Raw genomic sequence first — 20,026 nt, 5'->3', positions numbered from 1 at the left:
ATCGCTTGTCCTACTAACAAAAGAATATTCAAGTTCAAGTGAAACAGCCTCTCATTGCTGGGGTCAGTTCAGCCCTTTTGCTATGGAACATCTGTTTTGGAAATTCAGCTGAGACCCTGACTTAAATCTGTTTAACTTAAAAAGCAGCAAGAGAACATCTTGTTTTCATGAATGTCCAGGGGCTGTGTGTCAACAAATTAAAGGTCTGCTTGTGGTATTCAAAGTAGAAAAGCTGGTCATGAGATGTGTTGCCACTGGAGTAAATTTATTACGGGTTGTTCATTTCTTGGAATCATGAACCAAAATTTGAAAAAACCAAGTTGACCAGCTACATTTGAATCAACAAATTTCTGCCCAGTGGAGAGTGGGAAACATGCTTTTGTTTTTGGAAGGTCACTGAGTTGGGTGGTTTCTAGAAAGATGCCCTCCACTCTAGCCATGTGAAATTAATATCTTAAGTGGATTCCCTATGTCTGTACCAGTTCTGGCAGACCATATTTGATAGGTCATTATTTTTACATTACTTACATAGGATCTGAAGTTGGAGAGAAAGGGTGAGACTAGTTCACCATCCTTCAGATCTGACTAGCTGCTTTACTTTACTCTTCACTCACTTTTTTAGGACAGAAAAGTAGAGACAAGTTCGATTTATCAACACCTCGTGTTGTTGTGCAAGTGCCCGGCACAATCTAGATGTTGACATATATTTAATAAATACAAACCTCAGTCTCTTACATTTATGTTCCCTTTATCAATGCTTGTCTGTAGTGTATTGACATTATTCTTTTTTGAGAAAGCTATTACTTCTTAAATCCTGTTTTAACCCAAAGGAAACCTTGAGTTAGAACTCTGCTCAATGGTAAGTAGCAGCTTGGATAGGAGGGGAGTTTGGGGCAGAATGGATACATGTATATATATGGTTGAGTCTCTTCACTGCTCACCTGAGACTATCATAACATTGCTAATTGGCTATTTCCAAATACAAAATAAAAAGTTTGCAAAAAAATATTAAAAAGCAAAAAAATATACAAAGAAAACTATGAGTCATTCCTGTAGTTCTCTCTCATAGTAGCTTATATTTTCCTTTCCTAACCCCGTCCCAGTTTATATTTTATTGATTTATTGCCTGTCTCCACCATCAGACTATAAGCACAGTGAGGGCAGAGTAGTTGCATTCACAACCTATCTGCCACACCCAGCAAGGTAGCAAATGGTAATTCATACTATTTGTTGAATGTTGTTTTTGAAGTTTTGATTGTGATGATGGGTGTAGAGCCTTTACCAGTCTTGAATATGTTGTTGTTGTCGTCCTTGTTCAGTCACTCAGTCGTGTCTGACTCTTTGCGACCCCATGCACTGCAGCACACCAGGCTTCCCTCTTCTTCACTATCTCCCAGAATTTACCCAGATTCATGCCCACTGAGTCCATGATGCCATCCAATCATCTCCTCCTCTGTCATGCCATTCTCCTCCTGCCCTCAAGCTTTCCTAGCATCAGGGTCTTTTCCAGTGAGTTGGCTCTTCACATCAGGTGGCCAAAGTATTGGAGCTTCAGTTTCAGCATCTCTTGGATATACATGAATTTAAACTCAGTGAAGAAGACATTAGGACTTAAAATTCAGTTGAATATAGAGAAGCCTTTTGTGTGATGACACACTCCCACTCATTTGGGCATACTGTCTCCTGAAGGTCATGGCAGGATGGGTTGGTCTAATCATCCCTATGTTCTCTCAACTGAAAATTGTCAGACCACATCTGCAATGTGGCTGGCCAAGATTAATGTGAAAGCACATGGCAACAGTTTAGGACTTTTTTTTTCTCTCAAATAGTTAACTCATTCCTGGTAGGATTAAACCTATGACATTAGCCTTGTTTGTAACAATTTTTGATCCAGCAAGCTCCCTGGTAGACAGTACAAAGATCTATAGTCAGAAAGCTGTTTCAGTTGTCTGATGGGCATATGGCTTTGTGTGCTCATTCACTTGTCTGGTGGTCACCGTTTACGTTTCTGATGGTCAAGCAAAATACCAACACTTTAGCTGAGTGGGGACAAAGTGGATTCACTTTCTCTGTTTTACTGTTACTGTCTGTGTAGACAGGATTGAAATGGGACTTACTTGTGAGTTCTAAAGAATCTCAAGAGAAATGCTCATTCATTTACAGGAGGTGCAATTCCACAACACTTTCTTGCTTTGTATACTTGAAAACATTCCCAAAGAAACAAAGTTGGATGCAGAAAAAATAATGGGAGGAAAGAAAAATAATACTCTGAATTCTGAACAATTCTACTTTAATAGGTTGATCTGTCTGCCAGCTGGCCTCAGTGTTGACTACTTGTAATATATACTTTTGGTAGGCCGCATGTAGTTCTTGGAACTGTTTATATTAGACTGCAGAAACTTAATTATTCTGAAACTGGCAGGACTCGCTTTGGTTACTTAATACAGAGTTGCTTAGTCATCTTTATACATGGTGTGGACAGCATTGTTTAAGTGTGAAAATTTGGAAAATGCAAATGTGTTCTGAAGAGATTACAGGTCAGGTAGAAAAACAAGAAGTTATCGTTGTTTCAAGACGCTTGGCAGGTGGTTGCCACATGTTTTAATTTGACAAGCTAGGTGACTGTTGAGTTGAAGCCCTTGATTACAAGTATTTTTCCATTTTCTTTGTGAATTTTGTCAGAAGTAAAAAACTGCTGCTGCTTCTTAATTCATATTCTGATCCACATTTTGCAAAGCACAGATTTCCCAGCAAGACTGTGAGGTACTCTGGAAGACACTGTTGAAATGGCTTTCTTGTTTTCAGAAATAAATAAAAGGATGTTATTTCATGCTGGTCATTGCAACGATCCTTCTTTTTAATCTTCTGGTTTGAATGCTTATCTTGCCATACTTGAACTGCTGCCTTCCAAATGCAATACAGATTTTATAGAGCTTCGGTAAGGAAACAAGCAGGCAAAATGAGTTTCTTCCGTGTATTTTAGAGTCTAAAGTGGCGCCGGAGGTCTCCAGGTTTTCCAGGAATGCCCATGGCAACCTCACACTCTTCCTGTGACCTGGGTAGGAGCTCCTAAGAGAGATGGTGAGAACAGATAAAGGTCCTGTAGCCAATGGGTAGTGACACCAAGCCGGGCAGGGTAGGTTCCTGAGAAAACATCCAGAACAGTGCCTTATGTTTCTAATTACCAAGCATGGTTACAGAGTAAAATCAGGCAACACTTTTTTTTTGACTGATGGAAGCATTTAAATCAGCTCTGAATGTCAGTGTTTTCTAGTTATGATGGAGGAGTGGCAAGGCATATCCAAAGGCCTTGGAAATTGGACGTGTTCAGCCCTGATTCTCTTCTTATTCGTTGTCATCTCTTCTTTCTCCTTTTCCTTTGAACGTCCCAGAAATTCCCGCAGTTACAAAGGCCTAATACCCTTCTTTTCTGAAACCAGAATGTCTTTCTAAGACAAGTTTCTTTTCCACTAGAAGAAAACAACCACAACTACAAATCTCAATAAAAATAGAGCTTCGTAGTGAACCACCATCCCCAAGGTTACTAAGAGTTCAACTGGAGGCATGACCTTTTGATCACGTCTTAGCCAAGTTCCTCTGTTTACCAATTAAGTCCAAAAATAAGCAATGCCCTGGAACCCACTTTAACTCAGTAAGTGTGAACTTAGTGCTGACTATAAGAGAAAAAAAAATAGTTAAAAACTTTGAGGGTTGACGAAAATGAGTGATAATCACTAGGAGATTACAGCCTTCTGTGTGTCAGTCACTCAGTCCCGTACAACTCTTTGCAACCCTGTGGGCTATAGCCTGCCAGGCTCCTCTGCCCAAGGGATACTCCAGGCAAGAATACTGGAGTCGGTTGCCATTTCCTTCCCATACAGCCTTCTAGGGAAGACAGATATGTGTTCACTAATTAAAATGCAAGCTCCAATAATACAAGTATCAGTAAATACTCATGTCGGTGAATACAAGATTCAGAGATCCTGTCATCTCTGCTTGTCGTAAGCGGGCTTACACTCTGAGCCATTCTTTATTTGAAGGAAAGTCCAGAAATTCCCAAACTAACAAATGGGTGAAACTACCATCTAAATGATTCATGAGAAAGGAAGGAGGAAGCAGTCTAGGCACTTTTCAATTTGTTATTTAACTTCGTTGCAGATTTATATGTTAAATTGTGTATCTATTACATTTGAGGGACATAATGGATAATGTCCCTCAGTTTGGCTTCAAAGCTTATCATCTTAGATTACAAACTCCTAGAATATAGTCTTTGCTGCTGCTGCTGCTGCTAAGTCACTTCAGTCGTGTCCAACTCTGTGCAACCACAGAGACGGCAGCCCATCAGGCTCCCCTATCCCTGGGATTCTCCAGGCAAGAACACTGGAGTGGGTTGCCATTTCCTTCTCCAGTGCATGAAAGTGAAAAGTGAAAGTGAAGTCACTCAGTCATATTGGACTCCCAGTGACCCCATGGACTGCAGCCCACCATGCTCCTCCATCCATGGGATTTTCCAGGCAAGAGTACTGGAGTGGGGTGCCATTGCCTCTTCCAAGAATATAGTCTCTAACTTGCTTCAAAATTCTAAAACACAGTAAGTGCATTTGATGATCATGATGAGTAGATGTTGAATAATTTACTAAGGAATAATTAATCCCCTGATCATAATAACATGTCCTTCATATGCAAAAATGTCACCAGTACAAAGTATCACTAGGGCATACCGTTGAATTGTTCCCAGCAGTGTAAATGGATTTGTATCCTGCTATGGGCTTCCCCATGGGCTCAGTGGTAAAGAATCTGCTTTTGATGTGAGAGACGAGGATTCAGTCTCTGGGTCAGAAAGATCCCCTGGAGGAAGAAATGGCAACCATTCTTGCTGGGAAAATCCCATGGACAGAGGAGCCTGGTGAGCTACAGTCTTGTTATTGTTCAGTCACTCAGTCATGTCCAACTCTTTGTGACCCCATGTACTGCTGCACACCAGACATCCTGTCCTTCACCACCTCCTGGAGCTTTCTCAAACTCATGTCCATTGAGTAGGTGACACCATCCAAGCATCTCATCCTCTGTCGTCCGCTTCTCCTCCTCCCTTCAGTCTTTCTCAGCATCAGGATCTTTTCCAGTGAGTCGGTTTTTTGCATCAGGTGGCCAAAGTATTAGAGCTTCAGCTTCATTCTCTGTCCTTCCAATGAATATTCAGGACTGATTTCCTTTAGGATTGACTGATTTGATCTCCTTATAGTCCAAGGGACCCTCAAGAGTCTTCTCCAACACCACGGTTCAAAAGCATCAATTCTTCAGCACTCAGCCTTCTTTTTGGTTCAACTCTCACATCCATCCATGACTACTGGAAAAACCATATCTTTGACTATACGAACCTTTGTTGGCAAAGGTTCTACTTTTTACTATGCTGTCTAGGTTTGTCATAGCTTTTCTTCCAAGGGCTATGGTCTATAGTATCATAAAGAGTCGGACACGACTGAGTACATCTAAATTCTGTCACCTTATTAATCTCTTGTACTAGCAGGATACCTGGCTAAGGCTCTGGATCTTGTTGTTGATCACTAAATTGGAAATGTTAGATGAGAAGCCAATCATGAAGAGCAGACTCATGCGATGCTGATATTTTTATAGCTGAGTAGACTGGAAAGGCCAGAGAGTCATGCACAAGTAAAACTAAACTGTTATGTAAAATATGGTGACCTCCGTACCATGTTTATAATTGGTGAAGAGCTATGGCCTCTGACCTTTTGTTCCAAGTAAGCCACTCTTGGGTCTCGTTGTGCAATTCGAAGTGTGATCTCTCTTCAGACAGTGTCTCAGCTTCTTTTGCATTCACTGAGCAGTCATTTCACTTCCCAGTTGAAAGTGTGCTCAGAACAGCAAGACTGCAGATCTGAAAGATCTCTCATAGATCAACAAAGAAGTTACTAATGAGAGGATTAAATGAGCACATCCCTGCTTTGAGAGGCTGCCCATACCATACCCCTCATTTCCATTCCGTCTACTCTAGGAGATATAAGGTCTTTGAAGACAGAGACGTCTCTGAACTGCGTAACACCATGGTAAAGTCACTTCATATTAGGAGTTGGAAGGCCTTACAGTGGGCTGTCCAATAGAACTTTCTGTGATGACTGAATGTTCTCTGTGCTGTCTTACATGGAAGCCACTAGACACGTGTGGCTACAGAGCACTTGAAATGGGGCTGGTGAGACAGAGGCACTGAATTTCTAATTTTAATTAATTTAAGTCACCTCCTGTGACTAGTGACAACCATATTGAGCAACCCAGCCTTAGAATCTCAAAAAATAGCTTTCCACTACAACCCTAAACAGATGGCCATTTCACCTCTACCTGACTATTTCCAGTAATTGGGTTCACATTTTCTCAGTAGCCCTACCCATTGTTGGATAGGTCCACTGGGACAAGGATCCTACCCTGATGTGACATCAGAATTAGCCTCTGGTATCAGGTATGCATTTAGAAAGCACATTTAGGAATTTTTAAAGCATAGCTATGCATTTTTTTCTCACCTGGGCATAGATTGGTGGAGAATTTCTGTCTTTGCCGTAGCAATTCGCTCCCATGATTTCTGATGCTTTTCTTTCTGGGCCATGAGAGCAACAGTGCCATATGCCTTTGCTGATTTGATATGTTCTGTTCTGTGTCTTTTGGTCTAATTGTCCTGGAGTTTGCTGTGAAAGAGTATTTTAAACTCTCGAAAAGGGTACCAAAGGAATAGTATTCCAAGTTTTTAATTCTTTCACTCTTATAAGAGAACTTTTCAGCTTGGTTTAGAGATGAGTCTAAACACCAGTCCTGGTTGTCCACTGATGGGCTGTGGTGCAGCGGCTGATGCCACAGTCCTATCTGTCTCAATCTTCTTTCTTTAAATGGAGGTGAATCTACTTTTCTTACTTGGGAAGATCAGTGAAATGGCACGGGACTGTGAACAACTTAAAGTGCTCCAGATGGGTAGTAACGCTTGGAGATGAGACATAAAATTCCAAAGTGTGTGGTCTTCCCCAGTGTGGAGGCCAGTGTAGATAAACACCATCCCTTCACAAATCTAAAACGCCCAGTGTCCACTCCTCTTAAGGTGGAAAGGAGGCCGTGAAGACATTGATTTTTGTAACATTAAGACTTCTGTTTTCGTGTTTTGCAAGTGGAGAAATTATGAATAGAGAAAAAAGTAATAATGAAAGACTGAGCAGAGGAGGAAAGAAAAAACAGGTCATAACATGTTCATCTGCTCTTAGTAGGGCGTTGTGTTCTGTTTTCCATTGATGAGAGACAAGAAACAACTTGAGAAGGCAGAGTTCCTCAGATTGATCCCATTCACTTTTATTTCTGTGTTCCTGATCTTGACACATGTGTCTTAGTGCTGGCATTTTTTAAAAAGTAGCACAGATTTTTGGAGCAAAATGGTGAAAGTTGAGGTAAAGTTAAGTCCAAACTGTATGTTAGAATCCATGTGTTTATTTGGATTTTGAGTCCCAAATGAACTATTTAGTTGAGAAAAGAGTAAAGCAGGTTGATAAATTGATTTTTTTTAAAAAGGACAAAAGTTCATTTTCTATCGTCAGAAAGAAAACACTGCCAGATCTACTGTGTAACTACTGCAGATGTGGGTTTATATAACTTTTGAGATTCATATATAGCCTGTTACCTAGGTCTTTAATTCACTTTGTAAACACTGATCAGTCAGTAAACCACAGAGATGATTCAGCTTGAGTTACATTTTTCACTCTCAGCATGGTAAAATCAAGAATAAAAATCTAATAGTTCAAATCAGCTACAATTCCTGAGTGCCTACTATGTCCCAAGAGTGAAAAGAGCTTTTAAAAGGCTGTTTCTATTCCTAAGTGGCCTTAAGAATGAAAGCGTATGGAAAGTAAATTATCAGTAACATATTTAAGTACTAGTTAGAACAACTAATAAGCCAGGGCAAGGCAGTACGTTATTAATTATCAAAACTGAATGATGGATATTCAAAGAGTGAGATATCACTACCAAACTGGAGTCCTCAGGAAAGGCATAAAGGAATGAAATTTGAGCCAGGAATGAATGCATGACTGGACAGAAATGCATGAATATGGACAATGAAACTATTCTGTCTGATACTGTAATGCTAAATACATAACATTATGTGTTTGGCAAAACCCGTAGAATGTACCAAAGTGTGAAACTTAATGTAAACATGAACCTTAAAAGCTAGAGGAGGTGATAGAATTTCAGGTGAGCTATTTAAAAACCTAAAAGATGATGCTGTAGAAGTGCTGCACTCAATGTGTCAGCAAATTTGGAAAACTCAGCAGTGACCACAGGACCGGAAAGGGTCAGTCGCTTTTCATCCCAATCTCAAAGAAGGGCAGTGTAAAAGAATGTTCAAACTACTGGACAATTGTGCTCATTTCACATGCTAGTAAGGCTATGCTCAAAATCCTTCAAGTTAGGCTTCAGCAGTACATAAGCCAAGAACTTCCAGATGTACAAGCTGGGTTTAGAAAAGGCAGAGGAACAAGAGATCATTAGTTGAATCATAGAGAAAGCAAGGGAATTCCAGAAAAACATCTCCTTCTGCTTCATTGACTGTGCTAAAGCCTTTGTGTGGATCACGACAAACTGGAAAATTCTTTAAGGGATGAGAATACCAGACCACCTTACCTGCCTCCTGAGAAACATGTATGCCAATCAAGAAGCAATAGCTAGAACTGGACATGGAATGATGAACTGGTTCAAAATTGGGAAAATAGTACAACAAGGCTGTATATTGTCACCCTGTTTATTTAACATATGCAGAGTACATCATGTGAAATGCCAGACTGGATGAATCGCAAGCTGGAATCAAGATTGCCAGGAGAAATATCAACAACCTCAGATATGCAGATGATACAATTGTAATGGCAAAAAGCAAAGAGGAACTTAAGAGCCTCTTGATGAGAGTGAAAGAGGAGAGTGAAAAAACTGACTTAAACCTCAACATTCAAAAAACTAAGATCATGGCATCCAACCCCAATGCTTCATGGCAAATAGAAGGGGAAAAAGTAGAAGCTGTGACAGATTTTCTTTCCTTGGGCTCTAAAATCACTGCAGATGTGACTGCAGCCAAGAAATTAAAAGACGCTTGCTCCTTGGAAGGAAAGCTACGACAAACCTAGACAGCATATTAAAAAGCAGAGACATCACTTTACTGACAGAGATCTGTATAGTCAAAGCTGTGGTTCTTCCAGTAGTCATGCATGGACGTGAGAGTTGGAAAAGATCCTGATGCTGGGAAAGATTGAAGGCAAAAGGAGAAGAGGGTAGCATCACAGACTCAATGGACATTAATTTGAGCAAACGCCGAAGACAGTGAAGGACAGGGAAGCCTGGTATAACACAGTCCATGGAGTCACCAAGAGTCAGACGTGACTTAGTGACTGAGTAACAAAAACAACAAATCAATATTAGCTCGTTAATTATGATGAATGTACCACTGCAAGATTTTAGTAATGGGCTGTTTTAGTTTGCTAGGACTGCTGTAACAAAGTACCACAAACTGCGTGGCTTAGAATAGAAATTTATTATCTCACAGTTCCAGAGACTAGAAATCAAAGTGTCAGCAGGGTCCCTCTGAAGACCCCAGGGAATGTCTCACTCCTAGCTGCTCGTAGCCTGAGGCGTTCCTGCCCCACCATGTTCTCATGTGTTTGCCCATGATCTTCCCTCTGTGTATATCTGTCTCTAAGTCCAAATTTCCCCTTTTTATAAGGACACCAGTCATACAGGATTAGGGCCCATCCTAACACTCATCTTAACTTGACTACATGTGTAAAGACACAATTTCTAAACAAGGTCACATTCTGAGGTGCTGGGGGTTAGGACTTCAACGTATCTTTTGGAGGGGAATACACAGTTCAGTGCAAACACAGGGTCGGGGTAAAGGTGAGGGAATATATGGGTACTCTACTTTCTGCTCAGTTTTTCCTTAAACTGTGTTGTTGTTCAGTCACTTAGTCATATCCAACTCATGAACACCAGGCTTCTCTGTCCTTCACTAAGTCCCAGAGTTTGCTCAAACTCACGTCCATTGAGTCAGTGATGCCATCCAACCATATCATCCTCTGGTGCCTCCTTCTCCTCTTGCCCTCAATCTTTCCCAGCATCAGGGTCTTTTCCAATGAATCAGTTCTTTGTCTTAGGTGACCAAAGTATTGGAGTTTCAGCTTCAGCCCTTCCAGGGAATATTCAGGCTTGATTTCCTTTAGGATTGACTGGTTTGATCTTCTTGCTGTCCAAAGGACTCTCAAGAGTCTTCTCCAGCACCACAGTTCAAAAGCATCAGTTCTTCTGTGCTCAGCCTTCTTTATAGTCCAACTTTCACATCCATATATGACTACTGGAAAAACCATAGCTTTGACTATACAGACCTTTGTCAGCAAAATTATGTCTCTGCTTTTTGATACACTAGGTTTGTCATAGCTATTCTTTCAAGGAGCAAGTGTTTTTTAATTTCATGGCTGCAGTCACTTTCCGCAGTGATTTTGGAGTCCAAGAAAGTGAAATCTAACACTGTTTCCACATTTTCTCCATCTGTTTGCCATGAAGTGATAGAACTGGATGCCATGATCTTAGTTTTTTGAATGTTGAGTTTTAAGTCAACTTTTTCACTCTCCTCTTTCACCTTCATCAAGAGGCTCTTTAGTTTCTCTTCACTTTCTGCTATTAAAGTGGTATCATAGGCATATCTGAGGTTATTGATACTTCTCCCAGCAATCTTGATTCTGCTTGTGATTCATCCAGCCTGAAATTTCTCATGATGTACTCTGCATAGAAGTTAAATAAGCAGGGTGACAATACACAGCCTTGACGGACTCCTTTCCCTATTTGGAACCAGTTCATTGGTCCATTTCTATTGTTCCTTCAGCTTAAAACTACACTAAAAAAAAATGTATTAAAAAAATTTTATTTTTTAATTTAAAAAATATGATCCAGCACATAGTACATATTTGATTCATGTTGGTTACTTTTGAAAGTTGCATTGACTTAGCATCCCTGACACAACAGATTTTATTCTTGCTGTGTTCTGAGACCAGTGTTGGCACTGCCCCAAATTCCAAGGACCTCCTGCAATCACTCACCATTCACTTTATGATGATTTGAAGGTAGATAGAACTTAGCTTTCTCTACAAATTTCTCCCCCTAATAATGGAGTATTGGCCAGCTGCTGCTGCTGCTGCTGCTGCTGCTGCTAAGTCACTTCAGTCATATCCGACTCTGTGTGACCCCATAGACAGCAGCCCACAGGCTCCCCTGTCTCTGGGATTCTCCAGGCGAGAACACTGGAGTGGGTTGCCATTTCCTTCTCCAATACTGGCCAGCTAGCTACCACCTACTGCCTTGACTATTTTTACACCTGTGTGCATGTGTGTGAATATACATATTAATACATGCAACTTCACGCATGCACACACAAACACATACACACCCACATATGTGCACACACATATTTAAGATGACTTCCTACCTGCCACCAACCCTGTCCCAAACAAAAGCAGAAACTAGTTCTCCTTATAAAGGTGTCTCAGGAAATATCTCTAGTGAAGGTCACATATCCATAAAGGAAAAAAAAAAAAACTTTGCAAAGGTGAAATATAATAATAGTTAGAATTCATGATTGAAAGACGCACATTGGAAATTAAACTCAATATTTTTAAGGAAAAGAATCCTAGATTGGATTTAATAAGTAGATTTTAATTCCCAATACAGAGAGGGAAATGAATAAGGGAGGAAACAAAGAAAGTATCACAGAATGAGACACATAAAAAAAGGAAATGACCGAAGAAATATTGATGAGTATCTCCTCATCCCCCAAAAAGAAGTTGAGAGGGAAAAAGAAAGCAGAGAGAAGGAAAGGGAAGGAGGAAGCTTCAGGATGCTCTGCATGGAGGTGAGAAACGTGGTAGACACACAGGAGGCCCGCTCACAGCGCCATTCACCTGTGTCATCGGCTTGGTAGTGCCGCTACCCAAAGGAAGGGCAGCATGTTAAGTAATTTGAAATCTCTGACACTGACTTACTCCTTAGTTGTACCAGCATAGACATGCCCTATTTTAAGAAAATCTGGTATTTGAGAACCCATATTGAAAAGACAGGTATATTAGGAGGTGATGGTTCTCCTGCCCTTTGTAAAATGCTTTTTCTCCCTTGATAAAAGGAGTCACACCAAGGTTTTTCAGTAGCATGACTACAGTCTCCCCAGCACAAAAATTTAGATTTCATAAAGCTCTTCAAGAACCCATCTGTCACATTCGTGGATACTTACCTCCCTTCGTCTGCGTCTGTCTTTCAAGCTACTCTGTCCACTTGCGACACTCACGAGCCCCACTGTTTACAGAAGCTCTCTGCCTTGACATGTCATCACTTGGTTGATGGAGAGTTTGTTTCCTGTCCAATGTTACTGGAAGGAGTTCAGCATCGACTGGGGGTCAGGGAGGAAATGAGAGATTACTAGCTGAGGACATGGGAGCTGCTGCTTCCAAAAGAGGGGAAAATTCACTTACAATTCTCCCCAGACATGGCTCTCCTTACGAGGAACAGTGCCAGGGAGGTTCAGAGAAGTTCTGTGATGATATAAGGGTATGAGGATTGAGAAGACTTCCAGCTCCATCCTACAGTGGGACCAGCAAAGAGCCATGTTCACAAGCACAGACAACTTCTCCCCAAACACAGCACGTGTCCCAAAAGAGAGTCATCCCGCACCACCCGGTACAGAAATGCGCTTCTTCCACCACCTCAAGTATACCCGTCACACATCCGCCAAGCAGAGCCCAGAAAGCCATCATGTGTGTAGACGCTTCATTGAGCGCTCACTCCCTCTTTCTTCCTCCTAGTGCCTTCATTCAACGAGCAAACACCTGGTTAGGTAGAGTTCCTATATGGTTGAAGAAGAAAAACACCCAAATAATAAAAGATGGGATCTGCTTGCAATGTGGGAGACCCGGGTTCAATCCCTGGGTCAGAAGATCCCCTGGAAAAGGGAATGACAACCCACTCCAGTATTCTTGCCTGGAGAATCCCCTGGATGGAGGAGCCTTGCAGGCTCTAGGACATGGGGTCACAAAGAGTTGGACATGACTGAGTGGCTAACACACACACACACGCACACACATGATAAAAGGTGAGGAGTAGGAGGAGGGAATGGGTCGGGGAAAAAATTTGCGTGGGTCGAGAGCCGGTGAGGGTGGCCAACCACAGCGACCACATGATGTTAATTAGCTGCACTTCCCGAATGCTCCAGGATGCCGCTTGGCTCTGCCAGCCGTGCGCATCTCCTCCCTGCTTGGAAATGTTTGTTTCACCACTCATAGGCACCTGCACTAGAGGTATAGTCTGAGAAAAAACCCAGCTGCCGCTGCCAGCAAACCACCAGCGTGACTCCTCGGCTTGATGAGGCTGGAGCGAGACCCAGAGGCTTAGAGACTGCTCTTCAAGCTACTAGATAAATTAAGAAAAGTGAAATTGTTTGCTTACAGACAGAACCTCTTTCTCCTGTTTCTGTTTGCTGTTGCTATAGTTATTCCAGTAGTGGTGTATATACCACAAAAGACTTTACTGAAGGAAGAAGCCTTTGCCCCGCTGCACCCAGGGCTGTCCTCATGCACCCTGCATTGTGCTTAGTACAGGAGCCCACCCCAGGGAGACACGTGGCCTCTCAGGAGACCCTTGAATCACTTTCTTTTTTTTTTTCCATTCTGATAACTATGGAGAGATCAGACTGAAAAATATAAAGAATTTTTTCTTGGTTGCTGAAGTAATTTTTCAAAAAAGAAAACTGATTTTTTTTCCTTTATAACTAGCTAAATATTTGGAAAAAACTCTTTGTGAGAGGCAGATAGAAAAACACTGAAAAGTCAAAAATCCCCAAATAAACACCCAAATTTGAATTTCTAAAGGATTTATGAGCAGTATAAATAATACCTTAGGGAATAAGAAGGGAGGGGGAATTCAAACGTTGTATCGTTTTGTTTTGGTTGGCTGAGATTTTATTTTTGTTTTTGTGGGTTTTTTTAAGGGGGGGAAATGCTTGGAAAAATAAAAGCATCTAGTGATTTCACAAGGTTTCTGAACTTGGCCTTAAAGTCTAAGTTTTGCTTTTCACTCCCTCACACAAAGATGCCATTAGGGGATGGCTTCAGGTTTTGCACGTCTCTCTCTTCTTACGCAGGGCAAATGGCTTGTCTCATGTGCACAGAAAGGGCTGGAAAATATTTTTTGTGATCTGAGTGCAGCACAGAGTCTAGGATTCCAGAGGAAGTGGAGGCCTCCCGCTCCACACAGGAAACAATCTTCAAGCAGGCCTTAAATGCCAGATTCCAGGCCGAGTTTAACTAACCACTGACAGCTCTGTAAACAAAGCAAGGACAAAAAGAGCCCGCTTCCCCTTTTCTGGTAGTCATTTTGGGTTTGGGGGCTGCAGGGGAATTCTGGAATACTTGACTCCATGGCACAGAGACGCAGGAAAAGCGGACTCCTCAGTTGAAGAGCTGGAAAGGGAAGATCTTTCTGGGATTAAAACCATCGCGGAGGAGGTAGGAAAGGAGAAAATGGTTGGGTTACAAAAAGCAGTGACTTCTGAGCTCTGAAAACAGTTTGATCATATGTAACTGCTTTGAAAAATGCTGCTGCACTGTGTTTAGTCATGGTACTCTTGCTGTATCATTCTGATATTAATATTCTTTTAGGATATGCAAATGATGTCTGGATGCTTGTATTATTTTATTTCTCTCTTTACTACTGCTTTTCTCTTAGTTCCAGACATTCCTTTTCTTGCCACTTTTCTTTTTCTCACTTGTGTTTCCCTTTTCTCTTTCTCTGTTCACTGATTTTTATAACTTTGGTCTGTAGTTCAGCAGGTTACAAAGAACAATATCAGTCAGTAGCTTTCGAGTGATCCCAGCAATATTTCAAGTCATCAGACCTCTCTGTCTCTCAAGGTCTTTGCTTTAAAAAAAAGGAAAAAAAAAAAAAAAAACCCTGAGATTCTGGGATTTTACTTATTTGTCTCTAAGTTGCATGAATGGGACTGAATTTAGCACATAAAGGACACAGCTTGGCTTGGGAGTCCAAAACTGATCACTGGCTACCTCATTCATCTTCTAAAGTGTTTTTCTTAAGAATAAACAAAAAGGGGGATAAAATAATGGTGAGGGGCTGAGATGACTCATCGATGATATCGATTTTGCTTACTCCCCTTTAGATCCAGACGTTCTCTGGTCTCCCTAAATCTGAACCCACACCATGGATGATTTTGAACGTCGCAGAGAACTCAGAAGGCAAAAGCGAGAAGAGATGCGTCTGGAAGCAGAAAGGTAAGGTTTCTCTGTTCTGTTATACACAATGTTGGTTTCAGGCCTCAAAGATCATGGGCCTCAAGGGCCAAATATATGGCATGCTAATCTGTTTGCCAAAGCAGTTGTAGTAAATATTCCCAGCCATTAAGACTCTATATTCTGGGGAAACAAACATCAAGAAAAAGAGAGATTGGAGATTTAATCTGTGTCTTTCATATTATCCATAGACTTTTAAATGGCAAAGACAATGTATAGATAAAAGTTTTAAAATCACTTGTAATATTGAAATGCCAAAAAAAAAAAAAGACAAATATTGAATACTGAAACCATTTAGGAAATGAAAGTCTTCGGTCTGAAAGAATAAAGGCAATAAGATCCAGATGGACCTCAGGACAAATTTTTATTCTTATGAGAAAAGCAGCCAAATCCAGTAATGGACATATTAAGGGTTAGTAGCTGGCAGAGTGTGTTATTGTGGAGATTGTAATTGAAAGTTGTTGTGTTGTGTGAGGCCTCTGTTGTGTGACTTTCAAGGGCAGGTTGGGGAAATAAAGCAGTGACATACGAAACACAGGACATAAAGGCATCTTTTAAATCTTTAGGCCTCAGAGCAAAGGACAGTGGCGTTTAATGTCACTTAACTCAGACATTCATTTGAGAAAGCAGAATAGGCATTCACAGAAAGAAAAATGTTAAAGTTATTTAAAACCAAATAGATTTTGCCTCATAATATTAGTAATTCCAAAAGATGGTAGTAAGAGAATACCTTAGTGATTCTGTAGTAGAAAACTAGAAACTTACACTGATAGCAAAATATATTTAAAACGTGTTCTAAATTGCTTCAGTCATGTCTGGCTCTGTGTGACTGGTAGCCTGCCAGGCTCCTCTCTCCATGGGGATTCTCAAGGCAAGAATACCTGAGGGGGTTGCTGTGCCCTCCTCCAGGATTTAAAGCATGGGATCTACTTATTTGTGTAGAGAATTCAAAAGAAGAAGGTAAGATTACTGCCTTTGATTAAGTTGGTCAGAGTAGATTGCTGTATGCCACGTGGTACCATGAACAGTACCTGGGCTCCGTAGGTTCGGATCCCACCTCTCACTTATGAGCTCTGTGGCCATGAGCAAGGGACTTCTCTCTACACCACAGCTGCCTTATTTGTAAAATAGGCATGACATCTATGTAGCTTCTGTGGTTGTTGTGAAGATTATTGAACTTAATAAATGGCCTAGACTAGTACCTGGCACATAAATGTATGCTACTATTTTTTTTATTGGAGTATAATTGCATTACACTGTCATGTTAGTTTCCACTGTACAATGAAGTGAGTCAGCTATATGTATACATATATCCCCTCCCTCTTGAGCGTCCCTCCCACCCCACCCCCACATCCCACCCCCTAGGTCATCACAGAGCACAGAGCTGAGCTTCCATGCAATCAGCAACTTCCCACTAGCCAGCTATTATACACATGGTAGTGTATACATGTCAATGCAACTTTCCCAGTTCGTCCCGCCCTCCCCTTCCCCCGCTGTGTCCACACGTCCATTTTCTACATCTGCATCTCTATTCCTGCCCTGCAAACAGGCTCATTTGTACCATCTTTCTTGTATGTTATTATTTTTCAAAACCATTATCCTTAGCTAAACAAGTAAGAAACAACAGAGCGATATAACCAGAACTAAACATTAATGCCAGGAAAGGCAGTTATCATACTGTGATGAAACTAGCCAGGAAAGGCTCCCTGGAAGTGGAGAGTCATGGAGGAAGTTAACAATGGTGCTGATGAACGAATACAAGGAGGGCTGTGTAGAGGAGGGAGTAACATCTGCAGAAGCTCAGAGGAGGGAATAAGAATCCTGGTGCAAGAAACCTGCTGAGTGCTTAGGGAAGAATGAGTTAGATTTGTATATCTTGGGTGTTTCTATTTCATATAAAAGGCAACAGAGACTTCACCAAGAATGAAAACATACTGTGGGATGTTATCTACAGTGGGCTAGAGTGTGGGGTACTGGAAAGGTTAGTGTTGAACACACAATGATGAGGACTGAATCAGGGCAGCAAATGTGGAAATGAAGATCAAATGTGAGCATCTTTAGAGGGAGAATTAGCAAATCTTTCAGGAGAGGGAGAAATTCAAGATAATCCTACAGATTGTAAGTCTGGGGAACTGGAAGGGGAAACTGGAAAGTGTTGCATGCTTGGGTAGGCATGGGGAGAGTGCTTAATTTCAGGTAAAACCACATTCAAAAAGAGATTTCCTTCAGACATTGAAAGATAGACACTCCAATCTTTATTCAAAATGGGAGAAAAATTATTATTAGAGAAGTAGTTTGGGCAGACTCAGTGTAGCGACGGTAGCACAAAAACAGAAAATGGATGGTAGCAATGGTGATATGAGAGCAAGTGGAGACAGAGAGAGGTCATAAATACATAAGGGATGGGCTCCCCACTGGTCCAGTGACTGAGACTTTGCCTTCTACCTCAGGGTGCAGGGAGTTAAGAGCCCACATGCCTCGTGGCCAAAAGACAAAGCAGGAAACAGAAGCAATATTGCAACAAATTCATTAAAGACTTTAAAAATGGTCCACATCAAAAAAGAAAAAATAATCTTAAAAAAAATAAAAGATGAAATGGAAACCATCACAGGAGACAAAAAATCAGGGAGAGGAGGAGAACCAGGGATAGCATGGGACAACCATGATGAGTGTATATGGAAGTTCTGTAGGGGTGTCCAGACCCACTGGAGTGTCCCTCTTATCCTTTCCAATGATGTGTTATGTGACCTCAGTTTCTCCTGAAGGTCTACAAGATGCTGTACCCTGTGAATGTTTGTTCAGCATCAGCACTATGCTGCTGCTGCCGCTGCTAAGTCGCTTCAGTCGTGTCTGACTCTCTGCGACCCCATAGACGGAAGCCCACCAGGCTCCCCCGTCCCTGGGATTCTCAAGGCAAGAACACTGGAGTGGGTTGCCATTTCCTTCCCCAATGTGTGAAAGTGAAAAGTGAAAGTGAAGTCGCTCAGTCGTGTCCAACTCCTAGCAACCCAATGGACTGCAGCCTACCAGGCTCCTCCATCCATGGGATTTTCCAGGCGAGAGTACTGGAGTGGGGTGCCATTGCCTTCTGCTAGGAACCATGAAAAATGGGGAAATATAAATAGACATAGTTTCTGTCTTTATATTCCTCATGATGTGCTAGGACACCAAAGTACAGCAGAATCAGAATACAGACCAGGCCAGGACAAGGGGGCAGATCTAACAGAATTGAGGCTAGAGGGATTCAAGAGTGGGTACAGGAAGCTGGGCATCAGGCTAGGTCAGTATCTTCAACTTCTTCCTTGATTGTGTGAATTGGGAAATGGGAACTCAACAGGAAAGGAATAATAGGATGAATTTGTTGTGGTTACACCCATACTATAATTACAGTGAATGAGCTACATTCTTTTAGAATTTTGCCTAAGAATTTTCCATACGTCTACACGGTTCGTTCCTTCCAGTTTTTTGTTTTGTGTGGAAGGATATGTCTTCCTTTAAAGTCAATCGTGAAAGAAATACACCCAGTAAAGCTTAGCTAGGTACACTTAATAACCTAAAACAAATTCACACAAATTTGTACTACTTCTGTTTAACTTACATTTCTTCAGGGATATTATAGTTCATGTGAATCCTTTTCTTTCTTTCTTTCTTTTTTTTAGATAAATACTTAAGACTTCCTCATATCTGCATGTATTAAGTTTAATGTTTCAAGGGGAACACTTTAGTTATGTTATTCTGTAATTTGTTAAGCAATCCCATGTTCACCCTATAGGATTTTGTAAAATCTGATCATTTATGGAAATGGTGAAGGTCAGGCTGTATGGTCCAACCAACTTTGATGGGAAATTTCAGGGTGTGTACAGGAAACAGATGTCCAGAATCAGGAATTAAGAGCCATCTAAAAGCATCTGAAAGGGCATAAGACCCTGGGCAAGTCCCTCTTCTTTTAGCTTTAAATCTTGGCTTCTTCATCTGTGACTGGAGTAAGGGATTGGCAAAAATTTTTATTTTTCTTTTGCTTTTGGTATTGTCTAGTTTTTACAGTGATCATGTGTTTCTTGGCTTAAAAGCAAATAAAACAATAAGGCAGATTTCCATTTTGAAAAATAAGATTCTATAGGCTTTGGCATTGTACCTGGGATCAGGATGGAGAAGATCAAATTCTCCTTTGGGTTTATGGAACTAAAAGAAAGAACTCAGCCTTGATTTGGAGTGGCCCTAAAGCTCAAGGCTGCAAGCTCATTCATTCACTCACTCACTCATTCATCAAATTTTATTGGGCTTCTACTCTGCTTCAAGCTTTATTTGGGGGCACTGAGGATAGACCAACAGAATGACAGAATTGGGGAAAGTGTGCTTAATTCTTTTCAACCTGTGTAAAGCCAGGTGGTAATCAAGCAACTGTACTCATACGTCCTTAAATGTAATATGTACTCTGATATTCACTGATAGTTTTTAAAGATGGCCTATGCCCTTTGTATGCTGTAGCCCTGCAGAGAGTGTGGGGAAAATGGTAACACAGATAAGAGGCTGTTGACTTTTCCTCTTCTTACCCACAAACCCTTTCCAAATAAAAATACCCTGTTATTTTAATTAGTTGTTATTGAGTTTGACTAGCAGGTGCTGTTCTACTTTGCAATGATAAATAATTTAAA

General features: G+C 41.1%; 1 protein-coding gene across 9 annotated transcripts in view; it reads left to right on the top strand.

Moving 5' to 3' along the window:
- CALD1 (caldesmon 1) overlaps positions 1 to 20,026 on the top strand; it is a 231,484-nt gene that overhangs the window by 108,754 nt on the left and 102,704 nt on the right. For 7 of the 9 annotated variants that reach the window (XM_027538941.1, XM_027538940.1, XM_027538942.1 and 4 more), the window contains one exon: positions 15,242 to 15,353. In XM_027538941.1, the coding sequence (XP_027394742.1) occupies positions 15,283 to 15,353 (71 nt within the window). In that variant the 5' untranslated portion in view covers positions 15,242 to 15,282. Of the gene's footprint in view, positions 1 to 14,158; positions 14,574 to 15,241; positions 15,354 to 20,026 lie in introns of those variants that run through there. The other 2 variants (XM_027538948.1, XM_027538944.1) reach the window with 1 other exon arrangement.

The sequence above is a fragment of the Bos indicus x Bos taurus genome, chromosome 4 (genome assembly GCF_003369695.1).
Source record: "Bos indicus x Bos taurus breed Angus x Brahman F1 hybrid chromosome 4, Bos_hybrid_MaternalHap_v2.0, whole genome shotgun sequence".
NCBI lineage: Eukaryota > Metazoa > Chordata > Mammalia > Artiodactyla > Bovidae > Bos > Bos indicus x Bos taurus.
The sequence above is the reverse complement of the archived record's forward strand: the minus strand, read 5'-3'. Positions and strand labels throughout refer to the sequence as shown.